This window comes from Emys orbicularis, chromosome 2 (genome assembly GCF_028017835.1).
Source record: "Emys orbicularis isolate rEmyOrb1 chromosome 2, rEmyOrb1.hap1, whole genome shotgun sequence".
NCBI lineage: Eukaryota > Metazoa > Chordata > Testudines > Emydidae > Emys > Emys orbicularis.
Window position 1 is genome coordinate 143,124,608 of NC_088684.1, and position 24,616 is coordinate 143,149,223.

At 49.9% G+C, this 24,616-nt stretch overlaps 1 protein-coding gene across 1 annotated transcript in view; it reads right to left on the reverse strand.

Annotated features, from left to right (window-relative positions):
* The window catches only part of TET3 (tet methylcytosine dioxygenase 3), a 162,678-nt gene that overhangs the window by 20,147 nt on the left and 117,915 nt on the right, over positions 1-24,616 (reverse strand). The window contains exon 4 of the mRNA XM_065398757.1: positions 4,671-4,761. Within this exon, the coding sequence (XP_065254829.1) occupies positions 4,671-4,761 (91 nt within the window). The remainder of the gene's footprint in view (positions 1-4,670; positions 4,762-24,616) is intronic.

Below are 24,616 nucleotides of genomic sequence, written 5' to 3' on the forward strand. Positions count from 1 at the left end.
CACTTCAAAAGGGACTAGGGGGAGCGTAAAGGCAAGCCTCAGCATCCCACTTTCCTAATAACTACCTGCTTCACCACCGCAAAGCGAATCCAGAGCTCGCCCTGGCATGTGGGGAATGGTGGCCAGGAGGCTGATGAGAAAACTGAAGCCGCTGTTGTAGGAACTGCAGGTGAGACTAAGCAGGAGAACGCATCATCACCACCACTTGTGGTAGGTCACTATCCAGGGCTTTAAACACAGGTGAGCACCCATGGGCTGGCAGATCCTGGCCTGTGCAGTAACCCTCTCTGACAGCCAGCTGAGAACGGGAGGCAATTTCCAACATGAGCTTTCCATCCCCTTGGCCCCCATCGACGCTCATGACTGTAACGGCCGGGGCGCAGGCAGTGATGTCCGCTGGGCCGGGGTCGAAGGCAGGAATCGGGACCAAAACGGGGTGAAGGATGAGTTCAGTAGCAGTAGCAAGCCAGAGCCTGCTTTGTTGCTCAGACGGCTCCCTAGGGCAGCTTCCTGCTTTAAATACTTGGTGCTGACCAATCAGGCGGCTGCAGGGTTCTGTCTCTCTAGCTTCTTTGGGCGGTACTTCCTGCAGTGCCTACCCCACCAGTAATCGTTGGCTGCTGTTTCACCTGGCTCCCTAGTGGTGACGTGGAGGCATCGGTCACCTAGGACCCTGCAACCCCGGGTCCTAAACCTGCCTTACAATGACCTGCCTGCTCCAGCGATGGAAACCGGGGCATATGACAGCCCAAAACTTGCTGCTGCACATCTTGGGAGGGATCTTCTGAAGCGCTCAGCGTTGTTCCCGCTGAAGTCAATGGGAGCTTTATCGTTGATTTCAGCGGAAGCAGAGTGAGGACCAACGCTGGGTGCTTTGGAGAAAACCTAGCCCTAGTGCCGGGGAGGACAGAACCTGTCCACTCCCGTCCTTGAATTAAATCCAGCCCATTTAGTGAAGGGAGCTTAGACACCCTTATGCACACTGGGATTCCTGGTGGGAGTTTTTCAAGGAACAGCTCCACCAAAGCTCTATGGTGCCCAATGGACGAGCTTGTGCTCAGCTGAACTGGCGAATAGCCACTGGTGCCAGTGCAGTGCTTCCAGATCTACCCCGACCGAGTGCACAGCCTGGCTCGGCACGTGCAGTTCTGATGCTGAAGTCATTCCCAAGCTGCAAATGCTGTATCCTCTGACCTAGAAGCACAGACAGGTGTAATAACACAATAAAACTCCACATTATTGCTGTGAAAAGACTATCTGCTGAAACGGTGCGGGTGAATTTCTATTGCCCTGAGCTGCAAAGCTTCCAGAATCCACAGGGGGCGCTCACTGCACAGGCTGATGGGCAGGAAATTTAATTCCCACAAGCCCAGACTGAGGACATGAAACAACAAAACCTGTTGATTTCACTTTTTAAAATCATTTGCACTTGCATCCCCCCCCCCCCTTCTATTCACGGACCTCAATTCACTTCACAAAGATTACCTAACTTCAGCCTCACAACCCCCTCTGGGAGGCGGGCAAGATGGGGAAACTGAGGCACAGAGCGATTTAATACGTGGCTTGCTTGAAGAGGACACAGTTGGTGGCAGAGGCAAGACTCCAAGCCAATGAGGATTTATGCCTCATTAGGGGCCCGATCCTGCCAAGCACTACTGACTTGCATGGGAGTTGAGGTCAGTCAACACCTCTCAGGGGTGTTCGGTACCTTTCTGGATCAGGACCAGTCAATGTCTGTTGGCTCTGAGGGTGTTCATGTGGCGTCAGTAATTACCCCCTGCCCCGGAGGGGGTTGTCGGTTCCTTTCAATGGCTCGCCTGTTCCCCCGTGACTCACCATGCCTCCAGGGTCGGTGACGTAATGCCATCAACCCTGGTGATGCTGTGTTTCTGGCTGACTCAGCGCCATGACTCAATCCCCGGGGTGTAACCCAGTTAATCTGGGCCCCACCTGCCTGTGTGGTACTTTGCCGCTTCCCCTCCCCCGCAGGCATATTCCTGCGCGCTGCACAATGGAGAACAAGCAGATCTGACACCAGCCCATTCATCACATAGGAGGCAGGCCTGGAGCAGGATTCTGGGCTTTGCCACAGCCAGGCTGAGATGGGCCCTGTTTGTTTAGGCTGGGAGGGTGGGGCGGTATTTTGGCCCCTAGAATAGTCCAGAATCCAGGGGGAGCAAAGCTGGTGCAAAGCCCATTCCCTCCCCCTGGCTAGTACCATCCCCGTCTCCAACCCCAGGGTGAAGTCCTGGCCACGGTGACGTCCGTAGGAGTTTGGCCTGCAATGGGGCGAGGATTTTACTCGGCGTTCCCAGACCTGAAGGGCTGGAGGGCTCGATTAGATTAGCCTGGGATTAGCAAACCAACCCTTCCCTGCCAAGTCCAAACATCCCAGCCCCTCGGTGGGACACGGGGCAGAGGGGCAAGGGAGCGTATGTGCTCCCCAAGCAGCTGCCAGCAGCCCCTCCATGGCAGGTGTGTACAGTGGCTGAGGGTTTCCTCTAGTGATTTTCGGTGCCCAACCTGAGGGCTTGTTGCTGAGCCCATGGCCCCAAGTCACGGCAAGTTGGGCTCTCAGAAATCAAGGCAGCGCCACCTGCTTTTGATTTTCCTGACCAGGGGGACAAGTAGGGGGATGAGCAGCATGATGCTCAGTGCAGGCAGGTGGAGAGCTGGACATCTTAGCCAGGGGACTAAGTCCACAAAACCAGGATCCTGGTGCACAGCTGGGCAGAGATCAAGGGGGTTTAGCCCCCATTGACTGTCCGGCTGCACAGCCGCCTTGCAATCTGCAAGCTGCTCCCTCCCAACTCCCCACATTCCTGCTGCTGAGACGCGACAACGCCCTGGAACCGCACCGGCTCAGGCAATATGCGTCCGTCCTCCTAAGTCCCTTCCGCTCCTTTTCAACCTGCCAAGGGGAGGACGTGGGCCTGGAGACAACTCAGCTGCACAAATACGTCCGGGGTGTCATAACCAAGGCAGGAGATGGTAGAACTGGGTGGCAGGACCCTGCACGATGGGATGAAATTGAGCAAAGGGAAAAATGTTTCCTAACAGCAAGATCTATTAACGGTAGGACCTAACATAGCCCGACTCAGACAAATTTACACCTAACTAGCAGCGAGCGGGCTCCGGCTACCAGTGAGATTGTACAGTCTCCCAAGAGGAAGGGGCGGGATCCCTGTTGCTTGAGACAAAAAACAACCACCGCCAAAAATCCTGGACTACACTGGAGAGCGAGCTGTAGGAAAGAATCCTGCCCTGGCAGAGCGACAGGCTGGGTGACCCCACTGGTCTTTTCTATTACCAATTTCACCGACTTGACCGCAGTCATAAGGAATAGTAACCGTGAAAGGTTTTGACTTGCTCTTGGCCGGTTGCTTAGTTTGGCAGCTGTTGAACTGTCTGTGGGAGGCAAATGATACGTCTCGTCATGCGATACTCATTGGCGTACCATGCAGATATGCACCCGGGCAGCGCACGACTCGCCAGTGGCCCTGCCAGCCCTGGCTGTGGGAAGCAAAGCAAACCGGTTCGCCAACCCAAGCCCGAAGTGACTCCCTGCAGCAAATTGGACTAACCAGTGTGGTTTCCCACAGGCATCTAGTTCCCACCATGGCTTTCCCTTGACCACCTTAGCCCGTGTTTAAGGCAGGGTGCCATGCCTTCCCTAGACCTTTCCGGAGTGTTAGGCAGAATATGTCAGCTAACACCCTCTACCAACTCTGAATCCTGGTCTAGCCAAGGCCACAGTGATTTAGGGTATGTGCAGTCAGAGGTGCGACCACTGTATGTGCTGTAGGCTGATCTACACTAGAGTTAACGATAGCAGTGAACCCCCCCAAAAGCAGCATCCTTCCCTACCAGGGACCTTGGGTACATACGGGGGTGCCCCCAACCCCCACAGATCAAAGATAGCTCAGGTGTATCCATCAGTGCTGCAACCACGCTTCCCATTGGCAGTGCAGACAAACCCTTCAGGGACCCGTGAAAGTTGTTTTCACCAGAACCTCTCCCAGGCACTCCTGACAAACCCAGACAACTTTCACTGGAACTCAAGCCGGGAGAGCAAAAATCCCACACCCCATCCTGCATCACCACCACGGGATAACGCAACCAGCAGGCAGGTGAATTCAAGCACAAGTAGAACATGTGTGGCGGGGGAAGCGCGGTGGCGGGAGGGTGGCTTTTTGGCTTCCCATTTACGCTGTCCACAAGCACCACGCCAGCTGGAGAGGAAGCGGTGGGCCTGGTGCAGAAGAAGAATCTAGCTGTGCCTGATAAATTGGAGGAATTGTTCGCCCTGGCACAGACACGACTCTGCCCAGATCAGCCTTTAACTGGGGCGACAACACCAGCCTTCCTAGAAGACGCCCGTGGGTTAGATTTCACCTGGGGTGATGTGGCTACAGCCCCTGGCACAGGGGCCTCAGCGGCAGCATGACCAGCAGAGGGCACTGGAAGGATCTGCAATCGCCCCCCTCTTCCCTGGGGGTCCTTTGCAAGGCAGAAAAGTGAGCAGTCCCAGCTGTGGAGGAGGCGAGGTGGGGCGGGGCAGTGAAGGAATGCACTGATTCAGCATAGCCCCTCCTCCACAGGGCCCTCTGCACAGGCGGGGGGGATTTTACTCCGCCTGTCTCTCTTGTTGCAAACCATCCAGGACGTACCTCTCTTCCATGAGATCCCTGATAGATGCCACTGTTGGTCCCGATCCCAGGTGGGTGTAGTATGGTCCCTCGTCTTTCTCCACTATTTGTTCTACGAAAAACAAGGGGGAGGGGGGAAATTACTTCATTTGAACTGGTGCCAACCTCCTCACCCCTCCCCAGAAGCATGCAGATGCTGCAGGCTAACGCAAGTCCTCAATGAAATCAGGACGGCCCCACGTTCTTCACCGGACGCCTGCCAGCGGCACCTGTGCAGCCTCAGTGCAATCGCCGAGTTTGCAGAGCTGCAGCCGACCGAACTTAGGGCGTGTTCACATGACAGGCGGCACAGTGGCACAGCTATGGAGCAATAGCTATGCCGCCGTTTTCTGTCGCTGCGGGAACTCCACCTTCCCGAGCAGAGGCAGCGACGCTGAGGGACGCATCCTTCCGTCTCCCTAGCTGTGTCTACACTGCGGGTTATATCGGCGTAGCCACGGCACTCAGGGGGGTGGATTCTGCACAGCCCCGAGTGCCAAAGCTCGGTCGATAGAAATTTTAAGCATAGACCAGGCCTAAGGCTTGTCCACACTTGAAAGTGAATTCAGATTAGGGCAAGATACGAATTTAAAGGGCAACAGCTGGTCCTGATCTTAACTCCAGGTGTAGACAAGCCCTTAGCCAAGCGTTCGATTGAGGATGCACAATAAGAAATGTCCCTCAGCTCCCTCTCCTGGGACTGCAGGGCTAGCAAGAGTTAGAAAGAGCAACGCTTACTACTGTATCTCGGGTGAGCAGACAGAACTCTGGGCGTACGCACAGAGGAAATTATTACTATTATTGCTTAGTTTATAGTAGCACCTACAGGTCCTCACCTAGCTCCAGGCTCCTTTAGGCTAGGCACTGTGCAGACACACAGTGGGACAGCCCCGGTCTCAAAGAGCTTACAATCTACGCACACAAAGGAGGAATTGTTACCCCCAGTTTACAGCTGGGGACTAAAGCACACGAATATTACATCACAGACGGCAGAGCCAGGAATGGAACATGGATCTGCAGAGCACCAGTCTAGTGTATTAACCACAAGGCCATGCGGATAAGCAACCCGGTGCCTTAGCTGCATAGTCCTTTCCCACATCAGAACTGTCCTGTGAGGGCCAGATTCTGCCACCCTTACTCCTCATCAGTAGTGCCTTTCTCGCCTGTGACTTCAGTGGGCTCCTGGCTGAACAAGGTCATAGCTAACATGAGTAAGGGCAGCACAATCCAGCCCTTAGCAAACAGAGGTGTGCCGGCTTTTAACACACAGCCAACGCCTATCAAAACCACCCTCCCTTTTCACTCAGTGACAACAAACGGGTTCTCAGCCATTCCTGGCAGGATCGCCTGCAGCACACCTCACGCCCTTTAAATGCAGCCATGGAGAAAAGCTGCTTCGGCGTGTGTTCCGTTTGCTTGTATTTTGCAATCACCCGCGTGGGGAAGATACATGCAAATCCACCCCTCTTTCCTGAAACTGGACACAACGGGCCCGATCCCCAGCTGGGACAGATCAACAGAGCTCCACTGAAATTGGTACAGCTTTGGTAATTCCCATCAGCGGCGAGTCCTACCCAGTGAATCTCGTGGCGTGTAATGGAACAAAGATAACACCCCCGCCCCCCCAGACTCAGGTCCAGCAGAACAGCTTCAGGCATGGCCCAGCATCAAGCAGGTACAGAGCCAGGCAGTCACTGCATCAGGCAAGCATGGCCTGGCACTCATTGCATTCTTAGATAGCCGGCCTCTGGAGGGCAACGACCAACAGGGGTGAGCGATGTGAACACAGCTACGAGCCCTGCACAGGACGCATGAGCTCCTTGCCTGGAGACATCACAGTCAGGTTCCTCCAATCAGCTGGAACAAGACTGTCTGGTGAATGCTGAGAAGCCGGATTATATTGGGAGAAAAGCGACAGGTTTCTAAATCACAGATTAACCAGCTCCCTGGCAGGGGCATATTTTGCTATTTTCTGGCCCACATGGAACATTTTCTCCCTCTCTCTTTTCGCGGCCTCCTGGGATCAAGGTGAAGCTGGAGAGAGATAGGAGCAAAGAACGCAGCTGTGACCCAAAGCCATCTACGTTGCCCAGCTGGGTAAAACGCTGCTATTTCACCTCAAACCCAGGCACTGTAAGGCAAGGGAAAGACCCAACTTAGTTATGCTCTGCACCTGGGAGGTGATTGATTGCCTCTTGGGTCAGAGCACATAGCTGAGAGAGCACAGGCGCGGCAGAGACGAACTAGGGAGAGTCCCTTCCTGTAGCTGGGCTTGGCTGTGGCCAGAAAGCAGAACGACAGGAGTAGGGTTAGCTGGAGAGTGGAGAGGAGTCCCAAGCCAGGGTCGATGAAGACCAGGGAATGAGATAGATGCGCAGGAGGGGTGGAAGGCTAGTTTAAATGGCACTTGGATTCCCAGCAGGGAGAAGTCAGGGGGTCAGTACCTTGACAAGGGGGAGGAGTTGAAGTTGAAGTTGAGCTGAGGAGGGGCAAAGGATCCTTTTTTTGTTTAGAGCTGAACCCAGAAGGGGACTGAACTGAGCCATGCACGGAAGACCAAGCAAGGCACTCTGGAGGAGGGACTGGCTGGGGCTGACCATCCGGGCAGAGGAAGTGCCCACCAGAGGGAGTGCAAGAAGCAAAATCCTCTTCAATGCCACATCCGGGCACGAAGGGCGGCCAGGCGGTAAGGACGTGTGTTTAAACCCCTTCCTTTACTCCAGTGTAAGTACGACGTGCCAGAGCCTCCACCACTGCAGATCAGCTCCCCCCATTTACACCAACCGAGCATCTGACCCACTGGCTACAATGAAGTTACTCCTGACTTACACCACCATGAGAGTCATTTATCTGAGTGCAGGCCAGATTCCTTTCTCAGATACACCAGTGTTACACTTGGGAGACTCCACCGACTCCGAGAGGTCACCAGCACATGGCCAAGAGTAGCAGCTGTGGGAACAGCGAGAGATGGGCAGAAATTGATGACACTGGATGGGAAGAGGGGACCAAACTGAGCAAGAGCCCCAGCTACAGAGGGGAAAAAAGCCACAGATAACCCCTGGCTGGGCACCAGGGAGATGGGAAAGCGAGCAAGAAGGGCAATGGAGGAGAGAATGAGGAGGAACAATCAGAAGTTCAGGGATGTGGACCCCTGCCCCACGTGGAGCCGGCTACACCAGTGCAATGTGCTACCACAACCAAATGTGACACCCTCTTTGCACTGCTGTGAATGACTCCACCAGGTGCAGGGCACTGATGAATGGGGGCTGGCGTCGGAGGTAGGGGTGGGGAATCCAGCAGGAGATCTGGAAGGAGAGGCCTAGCAGGCTCAGGACTCATTGGCGCAGCACAGGTAACTGAAGCCGTGGGAGCAGGTGAAGGCACCAGAGGAGGTAGGCTGGGAATTTCTATCCCAAAGCTTCTTTGGAAATGCTGGCCGTGAGCCACAAGATCAAAGGCGGCACCCACTGTAACATTCACCACTCCAGCACCACGGGACACGGAACTCAAGCCCAACCGGCAGGGGGAGAAAGAGAGACTCATGCAGTCGCTGATACCAGACACCTGGGGGCTAGTAGCCCCATGGCCGGTCAGGAAGACACAGGAATGGCCAGAGTTATAGAGTCATGTCGGGGCCCGGCTGAGCCAAAAATTAGCTCCAACTTCTCCATGTTTCCTCCTCTGTTGTGCTTTTGTGAGGAGGTAGAATTGGCCTGGCATAGCTAGTGCCCAGATAAGGCACGCTCTCTGGAGTTCAGGGGGCAGTGCCAAGATCCACGTTACCCCAAGCCCAAGGCATTATTGTCTAAGGGCACGTCTACACGGCAAACTATTGCCAACGCAACTGACGTCGGCATAAAGCCGCCGCAAACAGTATATCACTCATGCGCGTACATATGTGGCTCCTTGCGTTGGCACTGCAGGAGCATTCATGTCAATGCATGGTGCACCATGGAGGTATCCCAGCGTGCAACTCACCATCATCCAGCGCACTCTTTCTTGGGAAGTTTTGACAATGTATGGTGAGGGCAGAAATGAGTCACGCAGGGGGTGACTTGGATTGTGGGACCAAGTTCCCATCATGCAACTTTCTCCATCCCATAATGCCATAGACTCATAGACTTTAAGGTCAGAAGGGACCAATATGGTCATCTAGTCTGACCTCCCGCATGATGCAGGCCACACTCTGTCCCATAACTGTCACGCCTATTTTGCAAATCCCATGAATCTGTGCAGGACTTGTTGCTGTCCGTCATCTCTGAATGAAGCATGGAGGCTGCACAGCTCTGCATTATTGTCACGAGCGCAGCAAGCACAGGATGAGTGATCCTCTGGTAGCTGCAGAGCCGCAAGAAGAGCAAAGGGGGAAAATGGTGATTTCCAGGAGGGCAGACGGCTGTGGAACGTAGCAAGAACCAATTCAATATCTCTGGTGGCATTCATGGAGCAGCTGCAAACGGTGGAGCGCCGCTTCTAGACCCAAGAAACAAGCACTAACTGGTGGAATCCCATTGTAATGGAGGCTTAGGATAACGAGCAGTGGCTGAAGAACTTTCAGATATGAAAGGCCATATTCCTGGATCTGTGTGCCGAGCTCACCACAGCCCCCCGGCACAGGGACACCAGACTGAGAGCTGCACTGACAGTGGAGAAGCGAGCGACGATCGCACTGTGGCAACTTGCAATGCTGGATTGCTACAGGTCAGCGGGAAAATCATTCTGCAGTTGGAAAATCCACAGAGGGGCTCTTGTCACGCAAGTATGCAGGGCCATTAACTGTCTCCTGCTACGCAGGACCGTGACTCTCAGCAACGTGCAGGACATAGTGGATTTGCAGCAATGGGGTTCCCAAACTGTGGCAGAATGATAGCCGGCATGCATATCCCTATTTTGGCATCAACCCACTTTGCCAGAGAGTACATCAACAGAAAGGGCTATTTTTCTATGGTATTGCAAGTGCTGGTTGATCACTGGAAACACTTCACCGACATCAGTGTTGGCTGGTCAGGGAAGGTGCATGACGCTTGCATCTTTAAGAACACAGAACTATTCAGAAAGCTAAAAGCAGGGATTTTCTTTCATGACCAGCGGATTACCATTGGCGATGTTGAAATGCCCATAGTGATCCTGGGGGACCCAGCCTACCCCATGCTCTTGAAGCCATACACTGGCCACCTTGGCAGCACCAAGGGAAAATTCAACTCCCAGCTCAGCTGGTGCAGAATGACAGCTGAGTGTGCTTTTGGTAGGTTGAAGGGACGCTGGTGTTGTTTACTCACCAGATATTTTCTGTGAGGAAAAATATCCCAGTGGTTGGAGCTGCCTGCTGCATCCTGCATAATATCTGTGACGCAAAGGGGGAAAAGTTGTTGCTGGGGCGGAGGGTGCAGGTGGAGCAGCTGTCTGAGGAGTTTGAACAGCCAGACATAAGGGCTATCAAAAGAGCTCAACGCAGAGCCACACAGCTCAGAGAGGCTTTGAAAGAGCACTTTATCAATGAGCCCAAGTAATGTGTCGTGGTGGACTGAGCTCTACTCAGCCCTGCAGTTTGGGGGCCTGTTAGGAATTGTGCGGTGCTTGGCGCACATCTATGAACATAACACTGAATTTTGCGGTGCTTGCTGTACATGTATGATCATTACACTGTGTGTGTCATTGATCCGATGAGTTGTCACAGTGTATGATAACAAGCAAGCGGGTGCCCTCACTACCACCAGCCATTCTGCAGCATACATTGGGAATGAATAAAAATGAATTATTTTCCAAACAAGAGAGTTTAATTGACTCACAAAAACACTTCAGCAGAAATTCTGTGCACGTTAAAAGCAAATATATCAAAACCTTAATAAATTTATGGAACAGAGTTTTAAGAAGAGGAAAGAACATTCATTTTTCATTTTAGCTACTCATACAACAACCATGGCTCTCACAGGTCAGTGTATGCGAAGCGGTGGTTGTCCTTAGTGTGGAGCAGTAGGAGAAGCCCCTCGTGCATCTCCCTCTCCTTTGCCTGCTGGGACTCCTGGATCTTTCTCCTGTCTGTTCTTTCCCTCTCCATCCAGTCTGCAATATTCACCCTCCAGGCCCTCTGCTCACAGTCTGATGCAGCTCTGGCTTGCAGGATCTTGCTGAACATGTCATCCTGAGTCCTCTTCTTTCTCTGACTCAAGCGTTCCACAGGTGTAGAGGGGGAACCCCTGAAGGCCACAACAGCAGCAGCTGCAGGTAGAAGACACAGAGGGTACCACTGTCAGTATGTGAAACAGAAAGTGCAAGTTAAGTTTCTGAACTCCCTACCCCTGCTCCCCTGAAGCTTTAAGCAAGACCTGCTGATTGAGTCTGCTTCCAAGTGCACCATGCACAGCACTTGAGGGAAATGAGGAGGGTATTGCTTGGTTGCAGGAAACGACGGGTACAGGGCAATGGTGCTGAATACCGGCACCATTTTTCACAGGCCGTGGTGATCTGAGCTGATATCCCACTCCTGAGGGTGACAAAGGCACAGAGAGCCCAGCTGCAGCTTGCATTCCCAAGGCCCATGTGCTGCAAGCCTGCATACTGCACTGGTGCCTGCCGAAGTTATCACGGACTGGCGTAGGAAAGTGCCCTGCCGCAGAGGGGGAAATAAGGCTGCCGGCCCGAGAAACTTTTCTTCAAGATCTCTCAGGAGGATTCCCTGTGTACAGACATAAACTGCTACGCGTGACAATCCCCCTCCAGCCACCCGCCTAACTCTAGAGGGGAATGAAAAACAGACAACTACTCTACCTCTTTGTTGTAGCGCTACCTCGTCTAGTACAAGCACATTAAGGAAAAGTCAATAGCTTTGTCCTGCTAAGTTGGGGGCATCATCACTGTAATGGGAAATAAATTTACACACTTACCTGAGATTTCTTCCCTTGCATCAGGCTTGTCAGCTGGGACTGACTGGACTATGGTGGAGTCTCAAACAGATCCTGCCTCATGGCATAGCTGGGCCTCCCGGGCACATGTCCTTCATCCTCTTCGTCCTCGCTGGTCACGCCAGGGGCCTCTGTCTCAGGCTCCTCGGTGGTACCCATTGTGGCGCGTGGGGAGGTCTCCGCCAAATATGGCATGCAGCTCTTGGTAAAAGCAGAAGGTCTGCGGCTCGGCACTGGATTGACTGTCGGCCTCTCTGCCCTTCTGGTCTGCTTGCCGCAGTTCCTTCGCTTTCACACGGCACTGCTGCTGATCCCTGTCGTACCCCTTCTCCTGCATCCCCCATGCAATCTGCTCAGAGATCTCCACATTTCTACGGCTGGTCCTTAGCCGTGCCTACACAGCCTCTTCTTCCCACAGGCCCAGGAGATCCAATATCTCCTGTCTACTCCAGGTCGGAGCGCGTCTGGATTGCGTAGCCAGCATGGTCAGCTGGGTCCTTGTGCATAACACTGGAGACCTGCTAAGTGGGGCAATCAAGAAAAGGCATTTCAAAAATTCTTGGGGGTTTGGTGGGAGGAGACTTCTGGTCTCTGTGACCCCCTGGGCAATGTAATTAACCATTGTGACCAGAGTGGTCAGTGTGTGGCATTGTGGGACAGCTGCTGGAGGTCTGCAAGGGTCAACATAGGTAACACAGTATCTGCAGCAGTGCTGTGTTGACCTCAGTACATTGATCATGATTCAATGCTGCTCGAGGAGGTGATGTTACTATGTCGGCGTAATGGAGAGCTTACATCAGTGGGAGACAAATTTAAATGTAGATACACGTCCAGCAGGTCAGTGCATGGGGATTTACATCAACCTAACTTTGTAGTGTAGACCAGGCCTAAGGGACAGCCTTTTAAAGGTATTTAGGTGCCTAGCTCCCATTGATTTTTTTTAATAGACGTTGGGTGCCCAAATGCCTATAAAAATCAGGCCCTAAAAGCTTTTTGCCAGAAAGAGTCAAACAACTTGGTTTTGTCAAAACTTCAGTTTCTCCCTCAGGGTGACTACTTCAATTGGGGACAGTGATATAGTGTCTCTGCAGATCTGCAAGGGAAAGGTGGGGATAGTGTCTCTTACTATTAACTTCACTATTGTCTTTCTACCACCCGGTCAAAAAAAAAAAAAAAAAAGTATTTTCAATCCAGCATCCTTCTGATTTAAATTATTTGATTTCTTACTTTGAACTGGGAAACCCAACGTATATTGTAAATTCAAGTGACAATGTCAGGAGCCCAGCAACTAGCTACTGCAATGACTGATATTCTGGAAAAATGAGAGAGAAATCTCTTAAAACAGGAAGAACTAAAGATAGCGAGACAAGCAGATAAATAGAGGAGAAAAAATGATGGATGTATAGCTAGATTAAGACATGCAGATAGTTATAAACAGATTAAGAGAGAGAGATGATGGCTACATGAGATTACACTCAAAATATCTAAAAATATAAATAATTTTAAAACTAATCTGAATGGAAATATGTTTATGATCGGTCTTCAGCTATTCCAAATGTGATGGTGCCCAAATGCAGGGGGGGGGAAACTATTTTAGCACTTAGAAATATTCAGGATGAAAATGTAACAGCAAAAATATATAAAGATACAACCCAAGAAAATGTTTAGCAATCACAATGACCTACCAAGCCATCTGGCAAGAGGAGAAAAATCTAACAACTCTAGGGGATTGTTCCCCGGTACGTGCCGCTCTCAGAAATTCTGGATCTATCAGGTTCACTTGAATTCAGAAGAGATTTACCTGCCCCAATGCCAAAGACTAAGTACTTTCCATTTTCCAGATTTGCAAGGAATGTCTTAAGCATTTGGATTAGTAAGAGCAGGAAAGAACGTCCATAATTCTGTCTCTCGGCACGAAATCGGGACCACTCCAAATTCCATTTCCTGTTTCTAAACAAGAGGTTGCAAATTGCTTCCTTTTCCGGAGTACAATTACCCGCTGAGCACACGCAGAGTGGACTCAGCCGCAAATATCAGAGAGGCCAAACTGACGCAACATTACACCTGGCATCACTGCCCAGCGGGAATATTGTTAGAGATGATCCAAATGAGAGGTGAACAGATTTGGGAAGCAACTTTTTCGCTCAGTTGCAAACAAATGCTGCTATTTTGGAATGTCTACATGACAGCTGGCTATCCCTAAAGCATGCAAGAAAGAATCAAGAACCTGCACGGAAGAAGGCAGCATCTTCACCGATTCGGTCATTTCGGGGAGACTTATACAAATTCACCCTAAATTAAAATTCTGATTTCAAAGCTCTCCTTTTGCCTGCCTCACAGCAAAGCTTCATCTTAGATTCATAGATTCCAAGGCCAGAAGGGACCACTGTGATCAGCTAATCCGACCTCCTGTACACAGGCCAGAGAACTCCAGGAGCAGCTGGACTGTACATATTGTTCAGAATTCCCACCGATTTGCAAAACATTAATACCTTTCAGTGCTGGTTTCCAGACTCGGTTTCAGCCCATCGTTTTGTTAGTTGGCTACGGATGCTATGTTGCTAATTTCCACAGCCTCTCAGAGAGAAAGATGAACCACAAGTTTAAGTAGGTTTCAGCCACGTCTGGCTCAAACCTTTTCGGCTCAGAACATTACTAGAATGTCGGGTTCTAGGTGGTATGGGGAGTGATCTTCAAGGCTGAGATTTTCAAAAGTGACTAGTGATTTCGGATGCCTCAATTTTCGATTGCTCAGCTTGAGATCCCTTAAAGGGGCTGGACTTTCCCTGGGCTGGGTGCTCAGCACTTTCTGAAACTGCCCCTTTTTAAGGTGTCTTGAGTGGAGCACCCAAAAAAATGAGGCACCCAGAATCACTAGTCAATTTTTAAAATATTGGCCTAACATTCTGCCTTGCTACTTTGTTTATAATAAGCTAAAGCCTGTTTCCTCACCAAACTAGTTCTCCTCCTGTCATGTGCATGGGACTTTGTTATTGTAGGGTTTAGCTTGTTTCTAAAAAGCAGGCTTTTAAATAACAATGATTAGTATTATTTGTACTACATTAGCGCTTAGTGAGATGAGAACCCCACTGGGCTAGGGGTTATACTAACAGCGAGAGAGAGCCGCTCTCCCCAAAGAGCTGGTAATCTAAATAGACATGATAGACAAAGGGAGTATTATTGTACAGATGGGAGGAACTGGGACAAAAATTTTTGTTCTCAGCGTGTGCAGCACCTAACACAATGGGGACCTGATCACTAATGGAGACCTCTCGGCACTACCGAAATACAAACGCTGCTAATTAAAATCATCATAATTCAGGAGGAGATTTTGCAAAGGCACCACAAACCCTGATCCTGCTCTCAATGAAGTCAGTGGCAAAACTCCTGCTCACTCCAACGGTGCCGAGCCAGTCCTAATTCTCACTGAAACTCAATGGGAGTCAGGCATCAATGTGCCATTTGTGTCTTTGAAAACTTCCCTCTAAGTGACATGCCAAGGTCACACAGGGTGCCTGTATCAGAGCCCGGCGTGCAACCCAGAACCCCTGAATCCCACTGACCAGCACCCTTCCTCCCACTGCATTGATGGTTTAGAACTTACTGCACCAACCCATCATGACCAAATAATCTTAAACTACCCAAGAACATCGTTTGCACCCAGGAATCAAAATCATGAAACAGAATGGTGTGTCAGTTCTGGTAGGGTTACAGCTGTTGTTATTGTAGGGTTACACTAGCTTGTTATTGTAGGACCAAGCATTATTTGTAGTGATGGATTACAACAATTTTTGTTCACATGGGGCGCTCTTGTGCATTGTGCTCCGAGAACTGATTTGTTTGAACTTTTAAGTTGGTTCAATAAAAGATATTACCTCATGCACCCCTATGGATTTTTGCAGACAGAAGAGAAATGAAAGTAAAATACATTAGCCTTAAAGGTGTATTTTTAAAGAGCAACTGACAGGTGCACATTTTATTTGGAGACCATTTTGCAGATCCGGTCTGTTGTATAACATGAGAGCTGCCATACTGGGTCTGACCATTGGTCCAGCTAGCTCATATATCCTGTCTCCAACAGTGCCCAATACCAGAGCTTTAGAGGGAGCGTACAGACCAGGGGAAGTATGGAGTGATCAACTCCCGGTTTCTGGTACGGAGCATGGAGTTGTGTCCCTGGCCATCTTGGCTAATAGCCATTGACAGACCTATCCTCCATGAACAAATCTAGTTCTTTTTTTAACCCAATTATACTTTTGGCCTTCATAATATCCCCTGGCAATGAGTTCCGCAAGTTAGTTGTGTGTTGTGTGAAAAAGTATTTCCTCTTGTTTGTATTGAACCTGCTGCCTATTAATTTCACTAGGTGACTCCTAGTTCTTGTGTTATGTGAAGCAGTAAATAACACTTCCCTGTTCACTTTCTCCACATCATCCATGATTTTATAGACCATCATATCCCTCTTCCGTTGTCCCTTTTCTAAGCTGAACAGCCCATATCTTTTTAGTGTCTCCTAGTATGGAACCCATTTCCTACCCTTGATCAGCTGTGTTGCCCTTCCCTTAGCCTTTTCTAATTCCACTATATCCTTTTAGAGATAGGACGACCAGAACTGGACACAGTATTCAAGGTGTGGGTTCACCATGGATTTATAGTGACATTAAGATATTTTCAGTCTTATCTTCTATCCCTTTCCTAATAGTTCCTACCATGCTGTTGGCCTTTTTGATCACTGCAGCAGTTTTCAGAGAACTATCCACGGTGATTCCAAGTTCCTTCTTGGGGGGGTAACCGCTAATTTAGAAGCCATTATGGTATATGGGTATATTTTCTTACTTCTCTTGCTAGTACCTTGTTAGTGAAAAAATTCTCATGGGAAAAGGGTCTTAGTACTTTGAAAGCTTCCGTGTGAGATTTCAGCAGTGCTGGGCCGTGAGCAGAAATTTGGGTATTGTATTTGTTTATGACCTTATAACTTCCATGATAACCAAATGTCCCAACCCCTCCAGGGCATTCTCTCTTCAGATGGCGGGAGCAGCAGCAGAAATGGGTATGCTCCAGAGGGAGGGATTCCCTGCAAAAACCCTTAAGAATAAAACAGGTTAGACCTACAAAAAGTGAGCTACTGGGAGCTCAACTTGAGACCTTAGTTGTCAGAGGGGCTGAGCACTTCCACTGCCTTAGCTAGAGTTGCATTTCCTCAGTACCTGTGGATACCAAAGCTGGAGGAACCCTAAAACCAGCAGCCATGGGGGAAAATCCTATGATCGTTTGATCTTTGACCTCTCTGCTGAGACAGCAACCAAGTAGGTCAGACTAGACAATCCTCATGGTCTTTTCTGGCCTTAAAACCGCAGCAAACTCTAGAACGGAGTGAATGCACGTAATCACGGATGCACCCATTCCACTACCAATGCTGCTGCTGAGCGGTGCACGGCTGCTGGATCAGAGTCTGATGGGCTGGAGCGCTCGTTCCACATGGGTTCCCTGGGCCAAACCTTCTGCTCCATTGAGCTCACGTTACACCAGCTGCGACTCTGGTCCCCCCATGTGAGAAAAGTACTCAAAGACCATCCCAACCAGGACTCCCGTCCCCTACTGGAGCAAGCTCCGGAGCATGGGTCCAAAGGAGGAGAACAGGGGATTGGCTTCTGTGGGTGTCCTATCAAATAATCAGATCTGGATGATTCATAAGCGAATTGGGCACATCAGTCAATTTTACCCATTAGTGTTGTTTAAAGCAATTAGGATTTGAGGGCACCTCATCATATCACTCAGACACTAACATCCCCAGATGCTTCATTCCCCTTGGTATGGTTCAGTTATTCCAGACTTGAGCTCTCCAGGCAGTATTCAGCACTGAGCCAGGGACTTTGTCCTTCCACTCTAGAGACCTGATCAGTGGCTTGTAAACCACACCGCCCCCGCTCCCCAACCTCGTTCCTGGAACAAACAGCAACTGGGCTGTGATGGGGGCCAGAATCCTGGCTGGCTTTTTTTTTTTTTAAGTTTGCAAGCTGCTGCTAATGTGATTTGCTCTTTTGGTTACTCTGTTGAGTGTAAATGCAGCTGGCCGTCTTTTCTCTGAAACTTGATTGTTCTGGCTCTGGCCGTGCTCAGAGGGAGTGCTGGGCTATTTGAATGATAAAGAACCAATACAGAGATAATTAAAAATAGATATTTCAGCCTTGGCCAGCATGGTTACTAGGACATGGTGGGGAACAGGCAACCAGCCTGCATTTGTGGAAGAAGAGCTAGTTAGCAGATGCTTCAGTTGGGCTTGGTTTCTATCCGGCGGTGCTGAGCAACTGACACGGATTTAGGGCTGGATTCTTTATTCTGCACCTTCTGCAGTTGCGCCACGTGGGGATCAGAAGGGAACTGTTTTACACCCTCCTTGCCCTGGTGTAAATGACTGTCCACAACGCAGGGCAATGGCAATTCAAGCCCTTTGCGTTATCTCCTGGGATGATCTCATGCCATACGGTAACCGATAACAGGCAAGCGCTATGTACTATCAATATTTCGCTACCTCCTCCTCCCCCGTTAAATTGGGGCATCCCTTAATGCCAGGGGGGCAGCAGCTACCTGTCTGGGCGCCTGCTCGTCTTGCCATCCCACAGCTGCTCTCCAAAGAGACCCCTGGAGCAGGACGCCCACTTGGGTTAAGGAGGGGACCGGAGCTCACCTATGCTGGCCATTAATTACTTTGCAAGGCCTGTCTTCCCAGGCCTTCTCCTGAGGGGAGGGAGAGCTTGCCCTCTGCGCGGTGGCTTGGGAAGGGCTTTGATGGAGAGTCTTGGTGCAGTGGGTAAGGTGGTGCATTTTGTTAATACATGGGGTACGCACACCTACAGCACTGGGAGAGGCTCCTTGGAAATACATTACATTCAGGTGGGTGCAAATCGTGGCTCCGTCTACTGGAACTACAGTCAAGAGGGATAAACCCACCAAGGCCCCCATAGGGATGCATTCAAGCTCTCTTCGTGGCCACTGGAAGGCTGCATGCTTGGCTCTCTCCTAAACAGGCAAGGGCAGGAACCGCGGACTGACACTCCTCCCCCCCCCCCCCCAATACACTGGCCAGCCACGCTATGGTGGCTTGGAGCGGAGTGCATCCAGTGAAGAGCTGCAGGAAGTCACGTCAGCAGGGAGGAAACTTAGAGCTTCATAGAGTTTAAGGCCAGAAGGGCCAACCAGGTCATCTGGTCTGACCACCTGTGTAGCACAGGCTTCTCTAAGTCCTGCTCCCTCTCCACGTCTCCCCCAGGGGTGGCCCCACACCACCCGCCTGTAACACAGTGCGTTCAGCAACACCTTGTTCTAGCCCTACGTCAATAATAACTCCCCAGTACTATCTTAGACAGCCCCGGCCTGCTGGTGTCAACCGCTAAAATATCAGAAAAGGAAAGCAAGTACTAACGGGGTTAGGAACAGATTCTCTTCAATGGCCCTCCAATAAACAACCCAAGAGGCTCTTGCCCAGGTCTCCATCCTCTTAGGTGCCACTACTGTAATCTCCACTGTTCCACCTTTGATGCTAGCCACAGTGCCTCAAATCCATGCAAAATGTCACGGGCCAGGATAATCTTCCGGGCTCACTGCTCCAACCACATCATCCCCTTCTTGGCATCCCTCCACTGACTCCCTCTCTGCCACCCCACCCAACACAAATCTTGGCCTTTGCCTTTAAAGCTCTTTGCCATTCAGCCCTGTCCTGCCCATCAGATCTACTAGCTTACAATACAGCTACCTAGTGCTTCTCATCGCTCGCTCTCAAAGTGCTTTACAATAGAGGTCAGTATGATTCTACAGAGGGAGAATCAGAGACACAGAGAGGGTCGCTCCAGGGCAGTGACGGAGCTGGGAACAGAATCCAGGTGTTTTGAGTTCCAGTCCAGCATGCTATCCACACTGCCTCCCCTGCACCAAAAATCACCACCACCAGAGCCTTTTTCAGCCAGAGCCCTTGGCATTCCGTGTGAAATGACACGATCAATTTCAGACCCACACATCTGTCTGAAAATGCTTCCCTAGTTACCCTAACACACACGGTCCCTGTTAACTGAAGGAGATCGGAGGGCTAGGAAAAATATTTCTCGCTAATCTTTTCAGTCTGTTTCCTTTACGCACTGGACAACACTAAGTGTGTAGGCAGTTTCACTGTTCTCCCTATATGATCAGTTTCCTGCGTCTTTCACACAGCAAAGGAGAAGAGAAAACCATTTTAGAAAATCCTCAGAAATTGAGAGGGGGACTCCAGGCCATGGCTAGAACCTGAAACTTTTAACTCATTTGTTTAATTCACAAATTACATGTGTATAGTGGCCCTATAATTTGACTCTTTTTTTTTAACAAGCAACATGTGTATTTAAAATAAAATACCAAAACAAGACACTCGACATCAAACACTTCTCCCGGGAAGATGGTAAGAGCACAAACACCACATGATGGCTGTGCAGTCACGCTGCTTAATGTACTACTGGAAGGAGTTCAGACACCACAGTGATTAAGAAGCTAGAAAGAACCAGTCCCATCCTTCCACAGCAGGAGTGGGTGGCTGTGAGCACTATCAAGGTACAACGAGGATCCTTCACCCCCTGCTGCTGCTGGGAATCCAGGCACGGCTGTCGTGATGTTGGAGAGGATTACATGCAATGAGTTGTGCCTCAGTTTCCCCTCCAATATTTTGCCTGTCTTGTCTAATTAGAATGCAAGCTCTCTGTGGCAAGTGCTGTCTCTTCCCATGCACAGGCACAGCACCCAGAGCAAGGGAGTCCTGATCTTGTGACCTCTAGGTGCTGATGTCATACGAACTCTGAAAACCCCGTAAAGTCAGTATAATGGAGCGGCGAATCCGACGCTGCATCAGAAATCTCAGCAGAGAGACTACAGCGTGAAAAGGCCGTGTATGTTTAACTGCAGCAACACAGGACTGAAAGGGAGCTCCTGGATCAGTGAGCCCAGTCCCGGCTATCATGAACTCTCTGCTCACCCCTAGCGGTTCCACCTCCAGTTTCGTGACAGTGGCTGGGGAAGTCTATGTATTGCCACTGTCCCTGTGGACAGAGGACATCACTCTGCAGGGTAGACAATCCAGCACCGATTCCCCCTTAAAAGAATACAAAGAGCTCAGGTTTATCCTCCTCCATGAGGGCCTCGAGGCATTGAAAGCCACCTCTACCACTGCATCCCCCGGGGGAGTGCTCAGCAAAGCATTCCCCGACCTCAACGCCAGCAGGACAGGAGTAATAAAACATGGAGGCGTTCTTAAGGCAGCATTTTAACCCTGAAAGACAAGACCCTGCTTTACAACCCCGCGCCAGTCCTGAACTGGTCTGCAACAGTTATCACAAACTGAACAGCCCCGCGGCCCCCCGGATGCTATGGGATTTGCATAGGCTGGCTGAGTGCTGTGCATTTTTATGAGCTCTGCGGCGAGCCGATTAGCAGAGAGAGGCACCCTGGCACACAAACCCCTCCCCACCCGCCCCAGCCCTCCCTACCCCACCTGCTCCCCTTCAGCTCCCACGCTCGCTGCTATTCAGCCAGCTGGCCCGCCTTGCCCCCTTCATGCTGGCTGCACTTGTCTGCGATTGTCTTGGCCGGATGCTGCCAAGGGAGATGGGCTGCCTTGCGCTGTCGCTGAGCTGCTTAAACCACCCCGGAGTCTGAGCAGAGGTTGGCTCGGGGCTGAAGGGGCAGGATAGTGGCTCACTCAGGGCTGGATTCTGATCTCAGACTGGCGTAACTCAGGAGGAACGGCACAGATTCCAACAGGGGTGGCGCTGGATTGATGATGGGGTAACTGAGACCCGAATCCAGCTCCGAGGGCATTTAAAACGCTCCCTATTCAGGCAACAGCTCAGTGCAATGGCAGGAGGACAAACCGTAAACATTTGGAACCCTCTGTGCATTGGTCTTTTCCAGATTCTCAAACACTCCAGCCTCTCTACACCTGAGGCTGCAGAAGGGTCAACAATGCGCTGGGGCAGAGGTGTCTGTTCACTGCTCTCCTCCCCTGGATGGAATGTTGGTCCTGCCCTCCAGTACACGCTACGCACGAGTGACCTGGAGGCCCACCAGTGGCTCACAAGTCTGTGTCAGCAACTCTTATCAGGCCCCAACATACTCATTACACCTAACACACTGGTGTCATCCTGGTTATCCAGAAAATGTCCTGCAAGGTATCAAATGAAAGCCGGCGATGCACCAAGTCAACAGGGCTTTTGTAAAGGGGAAATCACACCTCATCAATCTATTGGAATTGTTTGAGGGTGTCAATAAGCATCTGGACACGGGTGAGCCAATGGATACAGTGGACTTGGACTTTCAGAAAGCCTTTGACAAGATCCCACGCCAAAGGCTCTTAAGCAAAGCAAAGCAAATCTTTTCATGGTTCAGTAATGGGTTAAAACATAGGAAGCAAAGGGGTGGAATAAATGGTCAGTTTTCACAATGGAAAGTAGTAAATGGCAGGATCTAGACTGGGACCCCAAGGATCTAGACTGGGACCTGTGCTGTTCAACATATTCAATAATGATCTGGAAAAGAGGATAAATAGTGAGATGGCAAAGTTTGCAGATGATACAAAATTACTCAAGATAGTTAAGTCCAAAGCAGATTGCGAAGAGTTACAAAGGGATCTCACAAAACTGGGTGACTGGGCAACAAAATGGCAGATGAAATTCAATGTTGATAAGTGCAAAGTAATGCACACTGGAAAACATAATCCCAACCATACATACAAAATGACGGGGTCTAAATTAGCTGTTACCACTCAAGAAAGAGATCTTGGAGTCATTATGGATAGTTCTCTGAAAACATCCACTCAATCTGCAGCCACAGTCAAAAAAGCGAACAGAAGGTTAGGAACCATTAGGAAAGGGATAGATAATAAGACAGAAAATATCACAATGCCACTATATATATATATATCAATGGTACACCCACATCTTGAATATCGTGTCAAGTTCTGGTCGCCCTATTTCAAAAGGGATATATTAGAACTGGAAAAAGTACAGAGAAGGGGAAAATGGTTAGGAGTATAGAACAGCTCCCATAGAAGAAGAGATTTAAAAGACTGGGATTGTTCATCTTAGAAAAGAGATGACTAAGGAGGAAAATTATAGAGCTCTATAACATCATGAATGGTGTGAAGAAAGTAAATAGTCAAGTGTTATTTACCTCTTCACATACCACCAGAACTAGGGGTCACTTGATGAAATTAATAGACAGCAGATTTAGAACAAACATAAAGGAAGTAATTCTATACACAACACACAGTCAACCTGTGGAACTCGTTGCCAGGGGATGTCGTGAAGCCAAAAGTATAAATGGGTTAAAAAAAGAACTAGAATAGTTCATGAGAAGATAGGTCTGTCAATGGCTATTAGCATTAGGGATGCAACTCCATGCTCTGGATGTCCCTAAACCTCTGACTTCCAGAAGCTGGGAGTGGACAACGGAAATGGATCACTTGATAAACTGCCCTGTTCTGTTCATTCCCTCTGAAGCACCTGGCACTAGCCACTGTCAGAAGACAGGATACTGGGCTAGATGGACCATGAGTCTCACCCAGTATAGCTGTTATGTTCTTACTGGTCACTAGTATCAGTGTGAAATGTCTGTATTAACATTATATGGGGAATCATATATACTCACTGATATTATGCTTTAAAGTTTGTAACCTAACACAGGGAGAAACAGGTTTTCTTCCCGACAGGAGGGAAGGGAATTATCTCCCTTCCTCTAATGTAAATTAAGCATTGTGAAATCAACACAAAGGACGCCCAATTTGTATGCAAGTCAACAGGAAAAGCCAGGTCGTGAAGTCAGCCTAGGAAGACACCAGAGGCTAAAGCCACAGGACGTTGTCTTGGCTCTGGGGTCCAAACAGTGAGTTTTGGGGAAATATAAGATGAAGCAAAACAACATTGTGCTAATCATCACTGAGGAGGTGACAAATTAGAGGACTGGGCCAAAAAAAACCTGATGAGGTTCAACAAGGACAAGTGCAGAGTCCTGCACTTAGGACGGAAGAATCCTATGCACTGCTACAGACTAGGGACCGAATGGCTAGGTAGCAGTTCTGCAGAAAAGGACCCAGGGGTCACAGTGGACGAGAAGCTGGATATGAGTCAACAGTGTGCTCTTGTTGCCAAGAAGGCTAACGGCATTTTGGGCTGTATAAGTAGGGGCATTGCCAGCAGATCGAGGAACGTGATCGTTCCCCTTTATTCGACATTGGTGAGGCCTCATCTGGAGTACTGTGTCCAATTTTGGGCCCCACACTACAAGAAGGATGTGGAAAAATTGGAAAGAGTCCAGCGGAGGGCAACAAAAATGATTAGGGGTCTGGAGCACATGACTTATGAGGAGAGGCTGAGGGAACTGGGATTGTTTAGTCTCCAGAAGAGAAGAATGAGGGGGGATTTGATAGCTGCTTTCAACTACCTGAAGCGGGGTTCCAAAGAGGATGGAGCTCGGCTGTTCTCAGTGGTGGCAGATGACAGAACAAGGAGCAATGGTCTCAAGTTGCAGTGGGGGAGGTCTAGGTTGGATATTAGGAAACACTATTTCACTAGGAGGGTGGTGAAGCACTGGAATGCGTTACCTAGGGAGGTGGTGGAATCTCCTTCCTTGGAGGTTTTTAAGGCCCGGCTTGACAAAGCCCTGGCTGGGATGATTTAGTTGGGAATTGGTCCTGCTTTGAGCAGGGGGTTGGACTAGATGACCTCCTGAGGTCCCTTCCAACCCTGATATTCTATGATTCTATGAGGTGAAAGGAACAATACTTATGCAGCCATGAAAGCTAGATCCTGGCTGAAAGATCATGTTAGGTAAGAAAACTGCTTTAGACAGAAGATCGTAACCTGATAAAGCTAAGTTTTAGTCACTGGACAGCATGTTATACTTTTGTTTTATTAGTAACCATTTTGGTTTGCTTCGTATCACTGACAAAATCTGGATCTACTAATAAACTTCTCTTTGTTTTGCCCTAAGCCAATCTCAGTGCTGTAATAG